At 41.1% G+C, this 23,009-nt stretch overlaps 1 protein-coding gene across 1 annotated transcript; it reads right to left on the bottom strand.

Annotated features, from left to right (window-relative positions):
* Window positions 1-7: 7 nt before the first annotated feature.
* On the bottom strand, window positions 8-22,930 carry mmp28 (matrix metallopeptidase 28). The gene is made up of 8 exons (XM_058633262.1): window positions 22,574-22,930; window positions 19,891-19,967; window positions 17,476-17,663; window positions 8,408-8,629; window positions 7,904-8,149; window positions 2,877-3,026; window positions 1,981-2,148; window positions 8-901 (listed from the first exon to the last, which is right to left on the bottom strand). Exons 1-8 carry the CDS (start codon window positions 22,685-22,687, stop codon window positions 507-509), a joined length of 1,560 nt encoding a protein of 519 aa, XP_058489245.1. The 5' UTR covers window positions 22,688-22,930; the 3' UTR covers window positions 8-506.
* Between the last annotated feature and the right edge of the window lie 79 nt (window positions 22,931-23,009).

The raw sequence follows: 23,009 nt of genomic DNA, 5'->3' as shown, positions 1-23,009 counted from the left end.
AGGTTTGTGATGTTTAATTACACGGCTGCTAACAGTCACTAACCATCACACTTCATCACTCACCTTCCGACGGACTCATCGTATTCAACTGTTGAATCCTCAGTGATGAAGATTTCAGGAGAGCAGACAGTCACAGGCTAATATTAATTATTTATACAATATCTTACATACAGTATTTTAGTGACAATGTGGAAGAGCTGATAAAATCTTTTGGTTTCTCTCTGTGTGCAACTACAACAAAAGGAAGGTTTTTAAAAGATCAAACTTCTTTGTGGTTTCATCCCGACCTAAAACAGTTCTTAATCCCTGTTGTCTAAACTGTATTAAAATAGCCACATTTGCACTTTCACATACAGTAATATTAATTGCTCTGCATTATAAATACTATATAAACGAGTTTGCATCTGCAAGTACTTGTACTTGGGTTTCAGGATACAAAAAAAAAGTTAGAGCACCTCTATGTTCAACAAATTGCACTTTATCAAGCTGACGGCTCCATCTGCTGGTCAAAGGATGTTGTTGTTCTGAGGTGTGTTGCTGCAACCAGTCCAGCTCAGATCCTTAGCCCACTTACCCTCTCTGGTGACTCGCACCTTGACCGGGTCAAACGTCCAGAAGCGATGTTCTCTGAACAAGTAGAGGCGTCCGCCTGGACGGGTCAGTGCCCCGTTGGTCCCCTGTGGCACGCCAGTCCAGTCTGTGAGCCTGCGCGGGTAGTAGGGCTCTTGGTGCAGGGTTCTGAGGTTCAGCACATAGTAGCGTGAGCCTTTGAAGAGGACCATGTGACCCAGAGGAGAGTAGTAGAAGGCGCTGTCGGGGTGGTTCGGCAGCCCCGACTCGCTGCTTTTCCTGGGGAAGCCAGAGTCCAGCACGCTGTCCGTGTAACGCCACATCCGCTTCCCTGTCGAGCACGAGAGGAGAGGGAGTTACACAAACCTGAAACTGATGGTGGCCACAGAGTCGACACTGACACAAACTTTAATTGTATAGCACCAAATCGTCAGAGAGAGAAAAGAGGCGATGAGGGAGGGGGTTGAGGTGGAGACAGGAGAGTAAGAATAGTTGTAAAGACAGCAGTAATATTTTTATATAGTAATGGTTACTTTATTCCCCCGTTGGTCCCTCTTTTAAAACTTACTGTCTCCACTTAAAGGTCCAGTGTGTGACACTGAGTGACATGTAGTGGTGAGACTGCAGATTGTTAATTAAACTAAGAATAGCAGAAATAGTCAAAACTTTAGGTCAAAACTAGGGATGGCACGATACGACTTTTCCATGTCCGATACCGACGTCACAAACTTGAGATATCGGTCTGATACTGTTCTTTTTAAACAATGAAGCTGTTAGCAACACATTTGTGCTGAGTCATTTTAAGCTATTTCAAGAAAGACACAATTATCCAACTGAGTAACATAAAAAGGAAATAAACATGACTCAGCTAAAATGCTGTTGCTGATTTTTGTTGAAGTTTCTACAGTCTGTGCATCATGTAGACTGTGATATATAGGATTTAAACTGATCCAGTGATTTTGACCAATACTGAGTATCCCATCTTCTCATCCCCAGTTAAAAAGCAAACCCCTGTTTCTTCGGTCTGGTAACACCACTGTGCCAGATTTTGTCCATGTTAGTTTCTAAGTCCTCAATCAGCTATTAAATTCCTTGGAAGGAAACAGTGCAGTTATTATAATGAAAAGGTTGAATTATGTAAACCAAGTTTCACAGTTCATTCTTAGTCAGCCTATGAACAGCACACCCTCAGAAGTTTTATCCTCATTTCATTAGCTTCTAACACAAAGGTGAAACTTCGTAACTTCTAAGTGCAGTATAATGTCTTTCAATAGAAACCTGCTCCTTAAAGGGCACACTTAAGTCTATTTTCAGCTTTAACAAATGCATGCAAATGAAGTTAGCCAGAAGGTTAGAGGATGTCTTTAACAGGGAGCGTGAGTGGCGTTAATGAGCTCAGTGAAGCAGTACCTTTAAAAAAATACCACTTGGAGTCCAGTGGGGAGAAGGCAGCGGCCTCGATGGCAGGCGGGAGGTCAGACCAGCGCTGGCGGAGATGCAGAGGACCAGTGACTCCGCCCTCGGCCGACACTGTCCAATACACGGTGCCCCGAAACACCAGCACCGTGTCATTCTGGTCTGAACATGTGGATTAAAAGCACAAAGGTAAACACATGAGTGCAGCACCAAAGACGGAGACAGACTGATTAAATGTCACACAAGTGCAGCGGCTAGCATTGTTGCCTCACGGGGAAGAAGGTCACCGGTTTGGTTTGAATCCCGGTTCAGGGGCCTTTCAGTGTGGAGTTTACACGTTCTCTGTGGGTTCTCCAGTTTCCTCCCACTGTCCATAATCATGCAGTTGTTTATTGGACACTCTAAATTGACCTTAGGTGTGAGAGGGAGAGTGAATGGTGTGGGGTTTTTTGCCCTGTGATGGACGATGGACTGGAGACCTGTCAAGAGTGTCTCTTGCCTTTTCGTGCTATGTCAGCTGGGATTGGTTCCAGCCCTCAGAGACCCACATGTGGAGGATAAAGCAGTAGTATTTCTGTTTTTCGAACCAGTTTTGAAAAGGTCACCACAACAAAATTCTCCACACATGAACAAATGTCTTTCAGATATGATATTTAAAGATGTAATATGCAACATTTCTACATTAACCTATCAACAAATGCTATTTGCTGCATGTTCTGCTCATGAAGTTCTCCCTGTAAAGTACAAATACACAGATAAACCAAACAGAAGAACAAATCCCATGATATCTGAAGGCCTCCTGACATCAAACTGAGTCTCTGGTTATTGTTTTGATTGAGAGGCGCCTAGCTTTATGAACTACGTACTGTACATGTAATATGGAGCTTTACCCATAGTGATGGCATCAAAGACACCATGGCAGTAGAAAGGCTGGTCTGTGCTTTTATGTCTGTCGTGAAGCTCTCTGAACTCCCACTCCTGCAGCGCAGCGTGTAAAACCTGACCCGGCAGCCTCATGGCACGGTCTCCTGACGGTTTACCTGAGCAAAACACAAAAGCAAGAACCCCGTGAAATAAAAGCCCCCACACAAGGTGATTATGAAACACTAGGTCATGGTAGCCCAGTGGTAGAGCGAGTCGTCTTTTAACTTGAGGGTCGTGGGTTCGGTGCCGGCAGCGTGTGAATGTGTATGAAAGATGAAGTGATAGAACAACGCGCTGCACATACATGCACTGCATGAACTTGTGAGTGAAAGCACCATTTACTAAATTATTATTTAAAACACACAAACCAGTCTAATTTCCCATGCATGTCAAAAACAAAAACTGAACCCTTTAAGTATTTTCCAAAGTGAACAATTTAAACAGCGTAGACTTCTCCCAAAGCTAATGTTATGATAACGTAAACATTTGCAGTAAATGGTCCTTTACAGGATGTGGCTGAGTTGATGTATACTGATGGATGACGACAACGGCGCAGGAAATAAACAAATCATTCAAAGCGAGCACACAACCAAAAATCCACCGAGCTTTGGAAACTAAACCAGCAGCAAACCTTTTCATGATTCATATATTATTGCTGTTACATTATTATTATTATTATATATAATGGACTGTGCAGACTCCTGACTCACACAACAGTCATAGCAGAACAAAGAAAACAAAAACAAGACATGAAATGATGCCACTTTAGACATGATTATACACATTTTGTTAGCAACGCTGAACAAACATTTGTGTAGGAGGAGGATAAAATCAGCAAACCCAGGAACAGGAGGAAAATACTGTAGATACACAGACCACAGTGTGTGTGTTATAAGATAAGAGCTGGATGTCTGACTTCATGTTCCCTGTTGAAAAATCACTGGTATTCAGATAATAATAATCTCAAACATGTGAGTATCTTTAACCAAATGTTCATTTGTATACTGTTTATGGTTAATGGTATGTTATCTGGACAATGTTTTCCTCCTCTTGAAGTGAAGTCGGTGAAAAACCAGCGATGAATTCCCTTTTTCCTCTCATTCCAAACCAATGCCAAGTCATATCATTTCTCAAGACAAACATTTTTAGAAGCACTAAAATCTAAATTGCAAGAGGTTTATCTTGTTGTTTTCTACAATTTGACATTAACTTAAGTGGGTCACCTGATAAGGGAGCCATTGAAAAAACAGGTGGTTGTTTTTCTTCAGACATTTAATCAGGTTTGTTATTCAATTGAACAAAAGAGAACATTTCCTGACATAGACCACACACACATTCCTCTACAGCACTGACTTCATCATGGTGCCTTTTCCCTCTAAAGTCACTAAATCTGTAGCATTTGTATTTGTATGAATATTCCAATAAAATAGAGAGTTTTACCTTATTTGTCTAATCTCTGATAGGATTTGTAGTCAGAGGGTTACTAGGTATAGAAAACTATTGAAAATAATGGAAAATCAGTCATTTTTATTGATGGCCCCTATCTGCAAGGACTGTAATGGAGAGAATGTCATTATTACTTTTGGCAAAGTATCTGAATATATCTTCAGACATAGAAAATGTGAATACTTGCTTCACCACACTGCACTCCCTGTACATACATTATTTCACGAGATAAAACACATGAATCTTTTTAATTTGTGGAGTTTCTTGTCACTGGAATCAGCTCTTTCTCTGGAGACGGACATATTCGGTCTGCTTCTTATCAGCTCACAGTGCCAACACACACACGCACACACACACGCACACACACGCTTCCTAAAGCTCATATCTTTACACAGATGTAACCTCACAGCGCCTGCAGTCCTGTCAGTTGTACTTCTTGTCCACGTCTGTCTCTGGAGCTGTTTGACATTTACATGTGAGCAGCTTCTCTCTGCAGAGATCATCGCCACAGGGTCGAGGAAGGGTAGTTACTTAAAAAGTATGCTGCACTGCAATCCTGGACGACCCTTCTTTGTGAAGCAATGAAACAAGTTTTTTTCGGGGTTCAATTTTCACTAAAATGAAAGCTGAATAATCAACCACATTCTTGGTGGTGATTACATTATCTGTGGTAACATTATAAATCCAAATTGCAATAAGTGCTGCAGTTAGTGTAACTGTGTGTAATTGTGTGGTCAGGCCAGAGTAAACGAGGCAGGCTCTGAGGAGCTGAGGCCTGGATAGACGAGCCCCGTCAGCAAAACTTCTACCCTGCTCCATCTCAGGTCTAAATGATCAGTGTGAGTGTGTCTGTCCTGCAGCCATGCAAACATTCCTTTGGAAGGCACTCGGCCCAGTGTACTTGCTTTACACCTGTGTCTCAGGGTCACAGCGGGGGAAAAGCACTTTGTGTACGGTGACTGCATCTCGTAGATTCAAAAGCAGCATAACCTTCACAGGCGATGTCAGGTGATCCTGAGGCTGCTTTTAGACTGAACATGAAGAGGACAACAACAACAACAACTGTAGCAGTGAAAGCAGGTACTTAGTGGCAGAAGGAACTCTGCAGAGGCACATGTGGAAACCTGCCTAACACATGCCGGGAGGGACCAGACACTCAAACTATTGTATTTCATGTATGCAATGATCCCACACTAATAATCAATCACAACACAGTCAACACAACTTAACACTGAGCGTGCGTGCGTGCGTGCGTGCGTGCGTGCGTGCGTGCGTGCGTGTTTGTGCGTGATGTTGACAACATTCACACCACCTCCTCTTCTTCCCTCACATCCAAACCTAGCTATCTCAGCAGCTATAGTGACAGAACTGATATAACATTCTTCCTACTGTTGAGGATGGAGCTAAATCACTGCCAAAACCCAACAAACGAACAATGTTTCACAAACACAAAGAAGATTACCTCAAGGACACAAATACATAATACAGACATTCCATACACAACTGCAAACCCCAGTCACACACGGTGTCCCCCAAAGTTCAGGGCTTGGTCCCCTACTTTTTTCCATTCTGTACATGCTGCCCATTGATCACATCATTCGACAACACGGACTGCATTTCCAAGGTTACACCAATGATTCCAAGTTGTACCCGTCTACCAGATCCATCACTTCTGCCACTCTGTCTCCACTCTCACAGACTGCCTCACTGAAATAACAGCCTGGATGAACTACAATTTCCTCAAACTAAATTGCAATAAATCCGAAATCCTAATCATTGGCTTCAAATTCCGCCTCCACTCTTCCAAAGACTTCTCCCTCTCCATTGATGGTCATCATGGATCCCACTCTCTCCTTCAGACCACACATCAAACATATCACAAAAACTGATCCACGCCTTCATAACCTCCGGACTCGATTACTGCAGCAGCAGCATCCTTTACGGCCTTCCGTCCACTGACCTTCAAAAACACTCAGCTGCCAGGCTGATGACTCACTCCCACTCCAGAGACCACATCACACCTCTCCTACAGAAACTACGCCGACTTCCAATGGAGTTCCAAATCAAATTTAAGGTTCTTCTCAAAACCTGCAAAGCCCTGAACAATCTCGCTCCTCGGTACATCACCGACCTTCTCCGACATCACTCCCCATGTGAACCTCCAAACATCCGCATCCTGAAATCACCCAACTTAAAACCAACCTAAACAAGATTGCTTGATATATTTTTTTATTACTTTGCTTACCTTTGTTTGTTTGTTTGTAAGGTGACTTTGAGCACCTTACAAAAAAAGCACTATATAAGTCTTATGCGTAACTATAATTATTAATACAATACAGTAAACATAGTTTAAACCTACTGTATTTTTGTTTGAGGGTGGTGAAGAAATAAAATCTATTCATTTGTGTACAGTATTTTAGATTTGTCTAAGTTGTTCGCCAAGGACACAGTGAAATATAAAGTCACTGCAGAATGCTTTATCTCAAAACACAAATCACATTAATGGATGTAACTTGTGAGGATACATCAACTTTCTGGATCATTCAGTCATTTGGTCACAGCCAGGTTTAAATGACCAGCTGGCGCTTTCACTCCAGATTTTGCTGTTCTACACATTTCTGTTCTGCGTGTGCAGCTGGTGTCTTTGGGGGCTGCCTCTTAGACCTTTTCACAGCTCGGTGCTATAACTCTGGATTTAATGGGCCACAGAGCAAAAATTACTCCTGTGTTTCTTCAAAGTCTGGAATTCATGTAATTGGTTCTGTGTATTATTCCAATAATAGCTCAGTCTGACTAAGTGCAGCCTCATTTAAACCCAGTGGTCCTGGGTCAGACATTTATCATCAAGTGTTTTTATTTTCAGTTCAGTTTTTTTCACCCACAACTTAAGAGTAAACTTAAAACAATTACGACGCTGCTGTGTTTGTTGAATTCACATCCTATTACAGGATTTTTTCAGATATAGATAGAAACTTGTTATAATTGACATTTAAACGTTTAGCTTTTGTCAGTTTTATTTATTTTTTCAATCCCAACTTCCACTGTTATTGTTGGAATGAGAACTGTATCTCAGATCCACTGTCTGATGATCAAATAGTCTTTTCTATTCTATATTTCTTGTGTGAAATGGCCCTTTAAGGTCCAGCTTATTGGCAAAAATGTAATATACCACCATAAGTATGTTTGCATTATTATTATTATTATTATTAGTAGTAGTAGTAGTAGTAGTAGTAGTATTGTGTCTACATCAATAACTGCTTTCAAATAAAAACTGTTGGGGTTTTGTAGTCTTAAAATATTTTAGATGTACTTTAGACAAGGGCATTACTTTACATGTGTCACCATTTCGGACCACAAGGGTTCTACAAAAGCCTGGATGGACAAACCGGCCAGAGAGCACACTTTGCAATCTTAAAGTGTGCACATACTGTGCAAACCAAGAAGAAAGAACACGAAGGCCACTGCAGTTACACACTGGACCTTTAAAATAGTGTAGTTTGAACACTAGTCTTAAAACATAAACTCAAACAGATCGATGTCCTCTCACCATACAGCTGCTGCACTGCAATGATGTCGTCCCAGCTCGGCACCAGGTTGCGTCCCAGTTTCCTGTAATAAGGCGACATTAGAGCGTGACGCACCGGGGAGTGCTCCAGTCCCAGCGTGTGTCCGATCTCGTGGGCAGTCACCATGAAAAGGTTGTGTCCTTTGTGTCCGTTTAGCGTCCACCTTTCCGCCTTGTCGAAGTGGGCCTCGCCCCGGCGTGGCAGGAAGGCGTGAGCCAGAGTTCCCCCTGACGATCAGAGCAGAAGAAGACGGGTGAAATGTGATCAAACTACGGCTTAAATCTGACGGCAACCAGGTATTGTGGTTATAATCAGGTTATTGTGTGTAGTTTTTAAAGCTTTAAGTGTCTGTGGGAGTAAGATCTTTTTGGTATCAACTGGGTATTAAACTTCCTCTGCATCACCTAATACTGGCATTCCATTTTAATAAGTAATTACCGTCTTGCTTAGATATGTAGTCTTGAATCTGTGTGATTGAGCCTGACCTGGTCCATCAAAGGCATTGTTGACACCATCATTGTGGTCTCCCTCGTAAAAAGCCAGCCGGATATCTGCAGGTCCTTCAGGGGCGTCCTGGAACACCAGGCCCGACACGTTGCTCCACAGCTGGAAAGCCGCGTGCACCACCAGACGCACTGAGCCCAGGGACAGGTGACGAGGCCAGTTCACGATCTGATACGTCAGGTGGCGTTTGTACCATTTCTCCACTGGAGATCATGTGCACACACAGACAGGGAGAGAGACAGACACAGAGAGAGAGAGAGATTAGACACACAGGTATTAGAACATCATCTCATTTATACATTTATTACAGAATAGGTCCACTGCTCATCAATAAAAAACACATATATAGTTCAATCTTTAAAGGTTAGAGAGTATTTTCTTCTTTGGCACAGAGATGACAATTATACTTAAATTATGAACCTAATAAATAAACAAATTCATTAATTTTTCATAAGGTGATTGGAAGGAAAAACATCATGGATCCTCCACTACGACCTCATTTTAAACCTGAATACCACAAGTTTATTTTTCCCTGCACAGCCACTACATCACGTTCAAAAGCAGAAGTGAGTCTGTACAGTATGTACTGTACTTCTACTTGAGTAGGATTATTATACTTTGGCAGATATATGTCCTCCACTGAGTGCCACTGCTGTTTCCTCTGTGATTGAATGGTCAGTGAGTCATACAGGCGGAGTTTTAAATCAACCTTTGTGCTGTCAGGTAAAAAAAAAACAGCCCAGTGAACATAAGAGCAAACATGTGGGACAGCAACATTTTTCATTCAAAAAAAATAAAAACTACTTCAAACAAATGCAGAGAGGCAATGTCATTTATATTAGAGCTGCAATGAATAATAACAGTTAAATTTTTTAACCATTAATACCAAAGTTCCTCGTTCATTTGTGACTTGAGGCCTGATTTGTTTACTTTCATATAATCTAACTTTACCCTAACCCTGTCATATAAAGTACACAATATAAATAATTTTATATTATAGGCTCGGTGTTCCTCTTTGGTTTGTCACGTTAACATTTACAGTGTTTACATTTGTACAACGCTGCTCATAATATTTCCAAACACTTCATATCCTGCATTATAAATGTGGGATATCTCATGACATTCGACGTGAAGCCGCTCCAAGATGACAGGATGTTAACCGTGTTCAAGCACAGCTGGGTAAACTATCAAGCACTCCGAGTACTTGCTTGACAAAACTGTTTATACCTTCACACACGTGTGGTTTCTCAGCTTAGACATAATTACACGTGTCGCAAACTTCAGAAACTCCCATTTGTTCGGGGATCCAGAGATGGGGGTGGGGGGGCGGGGTCTGTAAAACCGGCCCCTCTTTTAATTTAAAATACTCTAATCTCTTCACATATATACACAGGATTACACAGCATAGCAATCTAGAAACAAAGCAAACATACAGTTACACACACACACACACATACAAGCTCTAAAACATGCAGCAGGCATTCACAACAAGCAGACAGAGAGGCTGCCTCACAGGAAACAATCATTAGATAATATGGACCTTTAAGGAGAGGCAGCTGCAGAGACTGGACACTTGCTCAGACTGAGTGTGTAAGACCCGACAGAGCTGATGACAGAACTGGTGAAAAACCTTTTAAAACTATGTGTGCAGTTCAATATAATAATCATCTATTCTGAAGTATTCAACTCAAACCTGGTGTCTCCACGCTGCTGTGGTAACAAATACTTTCATATTGTATGGGAGTATTTACAAATATGATAAAGAACATATTCAGATACATGTGTCAGTACCTCTGACAATCACAGTACAAAAATACTATACCGTTCCAGAATGTAAACCATTAGAAAGTAAACTTAAGTGTTTACCCACTGGCCACTTTATTAGGTACACATGACACATAAAGTGGCAAGTGTGTGTGTGTGTGTGTGTTCTTCTGCTGCTGTAGCACATGTGCATCAAGGTTTGATGTGTTTTGCATTTAGAGAAGATCTTCTGCATGTTTTTTCTTTTTAGTTACTGTTGCATTTCCATCATTTCAAAGCGGGCAAAAATAACTTGTACTAGTTTGATGGTTCAAGAAGGATGAGACACAGAGTGTTGACATCAACTTCAGGAGAAATTGTACTTGTGCAGTCTCATGTGAGACGACCTGGTACAAGAGTTTTTTGTTTTTTTTGGGTTTACACATACTTTCACATTTGAGTCTTAACTGTGAAGTGGCATCATCAATCACATACACTCTCCGTTGTCAAAATATTTAAAAACGGAGTCGCCGTATGTCTTTCTTGACAGGCCGAATGTGAGAGGGAGGTCTGTTAACACTCGAGTTAGAATTACACACAACAATCCTACACAGTATGCTGTACTTGCCACTTTAGTCAAATATGAGCTGCTTTGATGCCGTTTGCAGCTAAATAATACAGAGCAACGAGTCATGTGAAAGGTGAGAGCGATAAAAAGAGGTATGCACTACATACTGTCAATGGGTTTGGCAATGACATCAGTGTGTGTTTCTGTGTGAGCAACTTCACAGTTACACAAAGTGGGTTTCCATCAGCCTGTCTTTATGCCCTGAATGGAACACAGAACACTTGAAAACCAACTTGGAATAAGGCAAAAAAAAGAAAAAGAAACATGATTCGAGCTTGGAAAAATGGCTGAATCAGTGGACGAGAGGAGGAATGTGTGGACTGATGAGGAAACATTCCTCGACACATTACACAACCATCACAGTTCTAACTGATTTTGAAAAGACTTGGAGTGCACACTGACCGACTGCAGGGATCACAGACTACATGATATGTCAAACCAACTGAAGACAACTGATCAAACTGTAGCGCAAACCCTCGCGAGAGCAACCATTTCTATCAGAGTGACAGTTTTGATATTCCTGCTACTACCTGTTGTCTTTGTCTTCGATTGACTGCGACTGAGGTCAGGTCGGGTTTGTTACCGTCACACACTAACAGATTTCTGCCCAACTAACCGGGCCGACTGTCCCCAATGAGTGGCGACTGGTGAAGACTCTGCTCAACCGTAAATCGTGAGTAAAATTGGGCGAAAAAGTGTCGCCAGCTTTAGTGCAACAAGCAAAAATGACTGAAATGAAAGATGGGAAGCAGCAAGAAAACACTTTTTGATCACACGTGCTATTTACGTCCTCTCATAACTCAGCATTTTCTTTCACAGAATTTTCAAAAACCTCAGTGAAATTGTTTTATTTTTGTGTAAACCAGGCTCTGGATTGATCCTTGATTTGTGTCACACATTTCACTTGAATCACTCTGTCATTGTATCTGGGGAAATAAGTTATCCCACTGATTCACATTCATTAAAGAAAATAAATTCTCACATAGATGAACTGTAGATTACGCCTGTTGTCACGTGACGCGAGTAGATCGGGAGTGAGTAGATTAGGAGCTCGGGCGCCTTCTCTCTGTCCCAGACCTCCACAGAGTAATAGGTCCCCGAAGACGGCAGGGGAAGCCAGGAAGTCCAATTCACACAAGACATTCCTCCACTTCCCTTATGGAAGCAATTAACATGACGTCCTCCGTAGCAGCAGTGTAGGGAGGGAGGGTTATCACAGACTAAGATCATGTGATAGCCAAAGTTATTGTTTGTGGTCGTGCAAAGAGATTCTGTCACTGGTGTCGAGGAACCCATTTGCCACACACACACACATGTGCGCACAGATGTTTCTACCGGCAAAGATAGAAATGTGTCATTAGTTATATAATATGTAATATTTATATTTATTAAACAACCCTTAATGGTCTGTCCCTCCTGCTTTTTGTTCTGCACAACACAGCACTTATGTATAGTGTTTTTACATAATTCATGTAAAAACTCTCCATCTGATCAATTATAACTGTTGAATAATCCAAAAAAGTTGCTAAATGTACAAGTTTATTAAGTAACACTAATGATTTGTCTCTTCTACATTATATACAGTGTTTTCAATATATAAAAAAAACATATCGCATGAACTAAATGTTAAATACATGAAATACAGGTAATCTATAAAATTGAAACCTTGTCAAATAAACTTTTAGATAATCAGGATTCTGGGAACATAAATAAGTATTAACCCGTTAAAATCATTAAATAATAATCCACTGATGCTGATTATTACTTAATTGATTAATCAGCCAATTGATGAATCAGTCTACCGCAAGAACTGAATCTAGTCAGCTAAAGTTTCAACCAGATGAAGATGATGACACGAAACCATAAGATATTGATTCAGTTACAACTCATCCTGAGGGTCGGGACCAGATTACAGTCCACAGAGTGATGTAAAGACAGTGGAGAGATGAGCACTGACCGTCCAAATGTCATCACAATCTCCCAGAGACCACGTTCACATAATCATACAGACAAACACTCTGAAACTCAAACCTAATACCTTTTCTCTATTTCATATCGTTTTAGACTATCACATTTGAGAAGCTGGAACTATACGATTCAGGCATTTTGTGCTCAAAAGACAAATGAAAATAATCTGCAGACAATCGAGTGTTTAAGTGTTGATGATCTAATCAGCTAATGAGTGCAGGTCTAGTGAGCAAAGACACTGAACCCTACTCTGTTCATGCTGATGAAAATGGCATATATATATATATATATATATATGTGCATACCTTTAAAACACACATGTACACACACACACTTTGCACTGTAGGGTGGTGGAATGTCAGTTCTGTAAATATCAGTGGGAACGACCATGAGATTCGACCACAAGTCAAGGTCTGTTTTCAGCTTTCATGAAGCTGAGAGCCAGCGATGTTAGCGCATCACACCACAGCTGCAGGTTAATAAACAGCAGCAGCAGCAGCAGCAGCAGCAGCAGCAGCAGCAAGTGTCTGGTGTCAAGGACAAACAGCTCAAACTATTAAGCTCGCGGTTAACGAAGGCTCGTCTCATCGAGGAGAGAAGGTGGACTGATGTGTCATTATATTACTGGTACTTGAAATATCAACATACAGATAATAATAACAATAGATTTTATTAATAGGCGCCTTTAAGGACACTCAAGGTCACCAAGTATAAAGACAGTACAAGATGTCAAATAAAATACAAGAAACAACATAAAAACACACCAAAATGTTAAAGATGATAATATAAAGTCTATGAAAGTGAATAAGCTGACATTAGTCACAAGGGTTCACCAGCTGATTACAGTCAAACCTAAGGCTGAGGTGGAGTCACCAGTTAACCTGCACATCTCTGGAATGTGGAAGAGAGAAAACAAGGTAAGAAACCAGAGTTCAGACACAGGATTGTTTGCTGTGAGGTAAGTGCTGATAACCGCAGCAGTAGTGATGGCTTGATGCCACTGTTTTTGTGTCAAATACTGATGTGACCATGGGAAGCCGTGGGGGTGGTATGAGATTATAATATCCTGGTATTGCAGTTTCAGTTTAAACATGCCACTTCCTTCAGCCATTATACCATCAAAAACTCCTCTGACTGACGACCCGCACCAACCTGCAGGGGGGATGATCGTGTTACTCAACACTGCACACACAACCTGGGTGATGACCACTGTTTTTGACAAGTCTCTGGGTACAGCCCATTCCTCGTTCACGGTGCAACAGAAAACTTCAGTGGTTTTGATACAATGACTTTTAAAGTCATTTCAAACGTTTAAACAAAACAACTAAGCTGTGTCACATTTTGTGCTGATGCATTTACCACCTGCATGACTCACATGATGGTCACATGGTGGCAATGGCAATGGCACACATCTCTCTTAAGCCTGTTTCTAAGTAAAGCATTAATGTGATATTTACGTTATGTTTTCCAAATATCAGATCCAGTGATACTGATCAGTATCACCTCACCCCTTCACTGCATCACCATGCTGCTAATAGAAATGGAGTACATGACACATGGGTTTCTTCTAAATTAGCTGCTTTAAATATTTATTTACCAGGTATACTGTAGAGACAAAGCTACTTTACCTCTGAATATAAAACATTAATACAATACAATACCAATACAATACCCTCTGAGACATATTCCTAATTTAAATTGTCTATGAAGTATGGCCTGGGACCCAGAAGCCCCCCCCCCCCCCCCCCCCCATAAAATCAGACTCTCTCCACACGGCAACTCCCATACAATTTTTACATAGATTTTACATTATGGTGCACAAGAGCTTTGCTATGTGGCTAAAAAAAATCAGTTTTCTCTTCTGTCTGAGCTGACAGCCATGTTATCTGTAAGATCAAGTGTCAAAGTCTCAGGCTGGTTCACAGAAACAAGGGACAATGTGTCGAGATGACTTCAAAAAACAGCAGTTATCATGATTGAGTTTGTGTGACTTCATTGAATTAGTCCAGTAGTTGTCAAAATGTTTCATCACAACTACAAATGTGAAGTTATCTCACTCTCACTCACTCACTCACTCATCTTCTACTGCTTTATCCTTCACATGACGGTCGCAGGGGGCTCTGGTGCCAATCCAAGCTGAAAGGCGGGGTCACACCCTGGACAGGTCACCAGTCCCATCACAGGGCCACATAGAGACAAACAACCATCCACTCTCACACTCACGCCTACGGTCAATTTAGAGCAGGCATGTCCAAAGTCCCTCGGTGAGCTTTTTTACATCCCGCAGCTTCGGTTTTATAATGTATTATTTATGGCCAGGGAGGGACTTGGACAGAAAATCGGCTTCACTCGCATGTCACCTCCCATTATCTCAGCTGGTAAGGCGTTGCTCTGTGAAACCAGAGTCCTGGGTTTGAAACCCACCTGTGACAGACAGCTATATTCACTCATCTCATATTACGTTATGTTATTTGACGCCAGATGTGAAAGAAAGGCGCTTCCTGCGTGGCTTAGATTTGGCTCCATTTTCATTTAAAAATCTGTTAAAAAAAAAAGGTCTGAAGTGACCATAGGCCCCCGGAAATCTTCACTTTATCAAATCTGGATACCCCTGATTTAGAGTGTCCAATTTACCTAATCCCAAGATCTGCATGTGTTTGGACTGTGGGAGAAAACCGGAGAAACTGGAGAAAACCCACACACACACAGGGAGAACAGGCAAACTCCATGCAGCAAGGCTCTTGTTCCGACCGGGTCACAAACCCGGGCCTTCTTGCTGCAAAGGCAAGAGTGCTAACCACTACACCAACCGTGTGGATGAGATGAATCATTAATGTCTGGAGGAATGAGGTGGACTGAAAATAAGAGGCTTTCAAATGAACCTTTACTGCACAGGATGTGCACAGCATTTCTATTTAACCAGAAAAATGCAGATACTTCATGTTTTGCCCAGTGTTAGTTAAAACGTCTGAACCATGCATGAAACTCTTCCAGTCAGCATTCTTCCAGCTGCAAGCAGAAACATATCAGCTGCTTCTGGAGCACAAAACAACATGAGAAGAAGTAATTAGACTAATTAAATCCATCAGTGGATAAATGAAGGCAGATCTTTAAGAGGTTTAACAAGAGGATGTTCATTAATGCCAATCTGAGTGATAATGCTACGGCATGTTATGTGAGTCATGTCAGGAACAAAAATAATGACAGAGAGTTGCTTTCTTACACCAGAACAGACCATAATCCTGCTCATCACTCAGCGAGGAAACCCACTCATTCAGCCTGTAGACAAATCTGGCCACAGAGAATCAGCCTCAGCTTCAGCCTGGCAAACAATGTAATCCACTCAGTCAGTTATGGATGTGTTTACCAGAGGGAACATGTCAGGTACTGACACGAAGAGGCAAACGTCAGCCATAACTGCATTCCCTGAACATTAGCCAACCTCGTCAGTGACACGTAGGAATGCAGAGGCTTCACACACACACACACACACCATGAGGCTGGAGGCAAAAGTCGTGAGCAGGAGAGAAGTCTCCTTCCACTGGTGCTGATGTCCAGCTGCTGCAGCTGCTGCAGCTGCTGCTGCTGCTGCTGCTCAGACAGTGGATGTGATGAACAACAGCAACAGAGACATTTACACATCGTACCAACAACCTGCCTCTAAAGGTACAGTTCAGGATGCAAATGTATAACATGATACTGAAAATGTAAAAAATGACAATGCAGTGTTTTGTATAAGGTATTAGTTATTAGTGCTCATCTACAACACACACACACACACACACACACACAGTCATATACTGTATACTCCCCATTCATGATAATTAAAGCACAGTAATATACTACCACATACACAGTGAGGGGCCGTGTCCAATATTTCAGTGGTTGACGTAAGACGTTTTGTCCAATTTAATGTAGTATTTACTCTACATATACAAAACACAGAAATGTAGTTTGTAATTTCAGGGGTTTTCTGTAACACAGCCAGGACTGTGTGCTCAGTAAGTTCTCAGGTTCTGTGAGAAACTCGGCTGAGCTCAGCAGCAATGTTAACCACCGTGAAACACTTTAAGTACTGCAGCGTGATCAAACCTCACTGATCTGCTCACAAGCAAAGCCTTTTATTGCTGTTATTACTGTTAGATGTGAAAATTATAGCACATTTTTGCTTCTAAAGAACAATCAAATACTAGGTCTGCAAGCAGCAGCTGTGGATGTGCAATGGCTGAGTATAGCAAATGTAAAGCTTGTAAAGGTAAATAAAGGTGGATTTCCTGTTGCCAGTAGGTGGCACAATGATCATCGTGGACCAACTGGCGACCAACTAAAACAAAGATGAAAAAGAATAGAGATGGGGTTGAAGCTGCGTGCTAATATACTATTGTCCACTACCATGGTTGCAGCGGTAAGAAAGGTGAGAGTAGTGTCTGTCTGGCTAGTGGGAACGCAAAGCCATCCAGACTGACACGTGCAACATCGGACACGCCAACACCTTTAATTACACCACTGAGCTCTATCTGGTGCTTTAGTTTACAAAAGGTGGAGCCTCCCAGTTAACTGTTGCCTCTTTATGACCACTCCACAATAGGACACACAAAAGCTACACTGACAAGGCAGTGGATTTTATCAGCCATTTCTTTACACAGCTCTTAGGACGTCATTCACACCCTAAAGCAGAAACAAACACACATAAAAACATGGTATCAGTACCTTGTGTGACAGAGCGTTTCCTGCGTCCTGCCGTGACCCTCTTTCCAGTAAAGATGCCGTTCACCCTCAGAGCCCAGATCTGGTGGCTGCCCTCATCCGACACTCCACAGCGAGGCTCCGCCATCTGCCTCAGGGTGGCGCTGTCAAGTTCACCTGTGACAGGAAGCCGGGACAGCCACTGGAACTCGCTGCAGAAAGAGGAAAATGATTGTCTGAATGCTTTCCTGAGTAGACATGTGGCTTTTCAATCACACCAAACAATGTATAAACCAACAGGAATTTAAATGTTACCCAATACTTCCTGTCTGAGTCACTCAGAAAAACATGGCTGTGACCAGGGACAGGAAAACAGACTTCAGTTACTAAACAATAGAATTCAGCAAATTAAATTCAAGTGTATGCTATCTTAAAAAGATGTCCACTGCATTACATTGCCATTCCACAGCTTTTCCCATTGACAAATACAGCAATTTCACTTTACAAAACACAGGCGTTGTTGGTCTACGTCCACTGCCTCATCACTAAAATCTGTGATGTGTGTGAAAAACACAAAATTACCTCACAGAGACAAACTAACAGCAACTCCCGAATTCTAAATTCAATTTTTTCATATAACCTCATTTCAAATAAGAGGGAAGAATAAAGTACTGAAACACTGAAACTGTAGTGTGTCATTTTTTAATGTAAACAAATGCCCCTTACATTCAAACCACTGTCAAATTAGCCCACATATCACTATAAGATCCAGGTGACTCTCTGCTTTTCTCAGTATGGCTGCAAACAGGTAGGAGTATGACTGAAAACACACAATAGCATCCATGAAAAGTTTCAGCGGTGAATTCTACTGCTCAACAACCTGGCAAATGCTTCTTGCCCCCGCCCGCCCCTGCACTGCCAGTGTATACACACAAATGCCTGTTTTCACATAAAGGAATGTTATATTACATTGAATGTTACATTGTTACTGTTCATGTAAACTAATCAAAGGCAGAATAATAACATAACGTGCCACCTGCCATAAAACACCATCAAACAATTAACAACCACACCTCAAAAATATCCCTTTAATCTCAAACTCAAATTACCTGGCAGCCACCGAGTCTCTAGTCTGGTCAGTAGTCGACTGATCAAGTGAAAAAAAGTCCCAAGTTTTTGAGAAAAGTCAATAATATTTAAAATATTTATGATGATATTTCAGGTAAATTTCAAAATGGAACGATAAATAGTTCACAATATACTAATACCAAATACTATATAACAAATACTGTACCAAACACTGGACAGTTGACTGAGTTTAACGAGGTTTAACACAACACAGTAGAATACAGATACTCAATGTGATTTCTTGTAACCAGTGTTGTAATAAAATGAACAAGAATGAAGTACAAAATTCACGTATATCTGTACTTTACTTTATTTATATTTCTAGCAACTTTTACTTTCACTCCACTACATTTCGTCTAACTATGTTTGTTACTCGTTACTACCAAATTAAATCAGAAGGAGGAGTTGGTAATGGTCTGTATTTATATAGTCTTGATGAGCTGCTTTATTCACACATCTTTCATACCCATTCATACACTTCAACATGGAGTAAAGTGTCTTGCTAAAGGACACATATGAAAGATAACTCGCCCTAACACTGAATCATTACTACTCCTCACTTTTTCAAAAATTTTAATCAGGAAATACTTAAGTAGAGTAAATGTCATATACTTTAAGACTTTTACTTAAGTGATAGCTTAAAGTGACTTCAACTTCTACCAAAGATTGGTAAGAAGGCACTTTATACAACGCTGCTTGTAACCACCACCACCTCATATAAGAGAGGAGAACCTGCAACGTTCAGCAGTTGTAGTAAACAGTAGCCTCATGATGGTGCAACATTTAGTATACGAGGGGCTTAAGACCTTTATTTACTTCAGTATCTAACCAGAGACATCAATGACTCCTGTGTGAGGGAAATTTGAGCAGATGCCTTGATGAAGGTGAAGAAATAACATTTTAGAAGACGTTGTATGACAAATGTCAAATACACGGTTGACTAACCCAACAGAGCTTAGCTTTTAAATCAGTATTCATTATAGAGCAGTGGTATATGGGCCAGAGGGCGAGGTTCTTTAAATTCCTGCCTGGTTCAGAGAGGGTTCAGCAGAGGTTTCCCTCTGCAGAGGTGAGGGTGTGTTTTATTGCCCTGCACGGACGTACAGCCCCAAGGGCTGGTCCACCAGCCACCACCACTACTACTACTACCTTCCCCCTGACGAAAACACACTTAACGCTGCATCAAAGAAAAAGAGCAAAAACAAATAACGTACAACCTTGTTCTACAACCATACCACACCTATTTCTCATTAAGATAAAAGTAAACACTTTGAGATAATAATAACAATTCTTTTTTTAAAAATCACATACCGAACGGCTGACTTCACCTCTACTGCATTGTGGATATGGTCGTCCTGATGGAGGTAGCCGTACTTTTCCAGAAAAACCTGCAAATATGGTCATATTTTAAACAGAGCATCAGAAAACCAGCAAGGAAAACACACTTCTTTTATAAGTTCTTCTTTTTTAAGTGCCTACTACAAATATCTAATCAGCCAATCATATGACAGCAATTAAATGTACTTGTTACTGGCAAACAGGCTGGTCTGACTATTTACAAGCGGGATTTTCAGACACAACTACCTCTAGGGCTTGGAGAGAAAACACCCAGTGAGCAGCAGCAATCTGGGGAAAAATTTTCTTATGGATGCCAGAGGTCAGAGGAGACCAGGCTGGTTCAAAATGAGAGAGAGGCAGCATAAACTCAAATAAAACCATTGTATAAAATAAAAAAAAAACACACCAATGAAAGCGCAACACGTCGAACCTTGAAGCAGAAGGACTGCTAAACATAAAACCACACTGGGTGCCACTCCTGCCACTTTATTAGGTACAGAAGAGCTAATAAAATGAATGCAAACACCAAAACTAAAGTTGTCCTGAGTGGTGTCTGGTAAGTGTAAACACATGCTGTGGTAAATCCCCAGATTCCCCAATAAGGAAAATGAGCAGTTATAAAAGTGAAGCGATAATTTTCCCATTTGTACTGTATGTGTTGTAGGTTGCCAGGAAAGGATGTATACATCTGGACCACCCTGCATAAGACAAAGAAACCCTTGGGGTGTCATTGAAAATTCATAGTTATTATTGCTCAAGAATTTCATGTCAACATGCAAGTGTCTCTACACTTGAAATGAACGCCCGTAGATAAAAAAATAAAAACAGGCCGCATGACAACAGGTGTTGCGTCGCTTAGTTGTGTTCATAACCGCTTAATATGATCATCTTTCAGTCATGACTCTTTGTGTGTATGTAGCACGTTTCATGTTCAGACAACAAGCGCAGCTATGATTACAGATGTGGTGAAGGTGGGATGGAAAAATAAAACTGAGCAGAGGACAGCTGTGCTTTGCCAAAAAGGAATGTGCAACAAAAAAATGTCCCTTTGTCCCAATGCAGACAGTGGAATATGCCAGAGGGCTTTGTTTTATCTAAGAACAGGAGAGAGGAGCTGTGGAAACACATGTAATGAACTAATGCTGAACGCTTAAACAGTTTTGATGAAGAATGCAGACCAAAAAAGACAGAAGTCAAATTTAACTCAGACCACAGAGAGGCAATTAAGTGTAAAATCTGAGACATACACACATATAATTGTTACTATTTAAAGTGGGTTTGGTCCCTTGTTTTCCACTGTGGAAAGCTACTGTATTAGTCTGAAATGGGCATATTAAATATCAACAAAGACAACAGACTTAAAAGGCAGTTTTCAACACAGCTTATTCAAATGGTGGCCATTTCAATAGGCTGCCTCTATTTCACTGTCCTTCAAAGACTGCAACATAAATTTCTACAGTGGTACCAACCATGAATGCAGCACTACATGTAGCCTAATAGGTTTGATTGTATTAATAGTCCCTTTGTATTCTGTTAAATGTGCCTGGGTCATATACGACATCCATGCATCTTCTACCTGGTGTAATACACCTTTTTTTTTTTTTTTTTTTTAATCTAAATAGGACAAACACAGACTGTACTAATAACATTAATTACAGTTTTTTTTTTATTATTATTCTGCTGTTCAAGTATATAAGTGTAGATCACACGAAATACCGGACACTTTAACTGTAAAGTCATTATAGCATTGCTAGAACAACAAATCTATTAGTGGCCTAAGACACTTGCACAGTGCACACTGTATATGACACTGATATATTAAATGATCCTGTAATGATTACACATGTACCAAAGCCAGTAATTAAACTACAAGGAAAACCTATGTAAAATATACCCATATCAATACAGTATACATTGTACATAATATACAGAATATGAATGTACACATTACATACATTACTTTAGTTTTTGCTCTCATTTTCAAAGAATTATGCTGACAAATTTGTTAAAAATCTGTATGAGAGTGAAAGATGCCCAATAAAGAGCATGATTATTGCACGATAAGTGAGCCTTGGGCTGGCATTTTATTGATGGCACCTTTTAGAGACGCCTTTACTGTGAGCAGTCCAAGGTGCAATCACCTGTGCAATAATCCCGCTCTTTAATCAGCATCTTGATATGCATCACCTGTGTTATTACAGTAAAAGGTGCAGTACATGTGTAGTAGTCTAAAACTGGCTCATGCACATGTTAGACTCCAAACAGCAGCAATTATGTGGCTCATTTGACAGTCAGGAACAGTATAAAGCAGGAAAACACTAGTAAGACTAAAGGTAATGTCTTTTGGTAAGGATTTCCAAATGTGCAGATGTTCCAGCTTTCAGTGTTGTTGTGATTAATGTACATGTTACAAATTTCTAGTCTACTCTTAGAACGTCAGAAACTGTCCCCAAACAAGTGCGAGACATTTAATTTCAACATTTCACCTTAGTGTATAATTTATATACCATATTATATGGACGACAAAACAGAGCACAAAAAACAAAGTTTTTGTTCGCCAATAGAAGCTGTATATCGTTGATATTACGGAGCCTCACACCCAATAAATGCTAACTTTGGGTTACATGTGTGCGAACATGTCCGTGTGCTGCTGTACCTCAGGCTGTGGGAGCAGCGGTGATCCTCCGGTGGAGTGAGCGCTCATGAGGGTAGTGACGGTGAGGATCCAGGCGGCCCTTAGGTCCCAATGCTGGGGAGATCTGCGGATCATTGCGGGACAAACACACTTTCAACACCACACTGTGCATTTCCGTACAGCTCCAATCATTTGACTCGCAGCGGAGTTCCCTCGCTGACACTGACAGAGAGCAAACTGCCGCTGTCGTATTCGGCCGACATCCCCATCCCTGTGAGAACTGAGCGGCTTCAGCCCTGTGGAGTGTTTCAGGGGAGGGAGAGCACCGCCCCTCTGCGCCCGCCCGCACAGCAGCTCAGGGCAAAACACCGGCGCACACAATGCTTTAAAACTACACTAAAAGGGGGACATCTTTACTTTCTCAATGTCACAACTGATACATTATAAACTCACAGTA

The sequence above is a fragment of the Solea solea genome, chromosome 7 (genome assembly GCF_958295425.1).
Source record: "Solea solea chromosome 7, fSolSol10.1, whole genome shotgun sequence".
NCBI classification, from domain to species: Eukaryota; Metazoa; Chordata; class Actinopteri; order Pleuronectiformes; family Soleidae; genus Solea; species Solea solea.
Note: the sequence above shows the minus strand (reverse complement) of the source record. Positions and strands in the feature narration are given on the sequence as shown.

Bases quoted from the DNA above. Each gene is read 5' to 3' on its own strand.
- mmp28 (XM_058633262.1), bottom strand. From the start codon at position 22,687: ATGATCCGCAGATCTCCCCAGCATTGGGACCTAAGGGCCGCCTGGATC. The intron at 17,664-19,890 runs GTATGTGATTTT...CTCTTTCTGCAG, and splicing joins GAGGTGAAGTCAGCCGTTCG to CGAGTTCCAGTGGCTGTCCC. The intron at 8,150-8,407 runs GTCAGGCTCAAT...TCTGATCGTCAG, and splicing joins CAATGCCTTTGATGGACCAG to GGGGAACTCTGGCTCACGCC.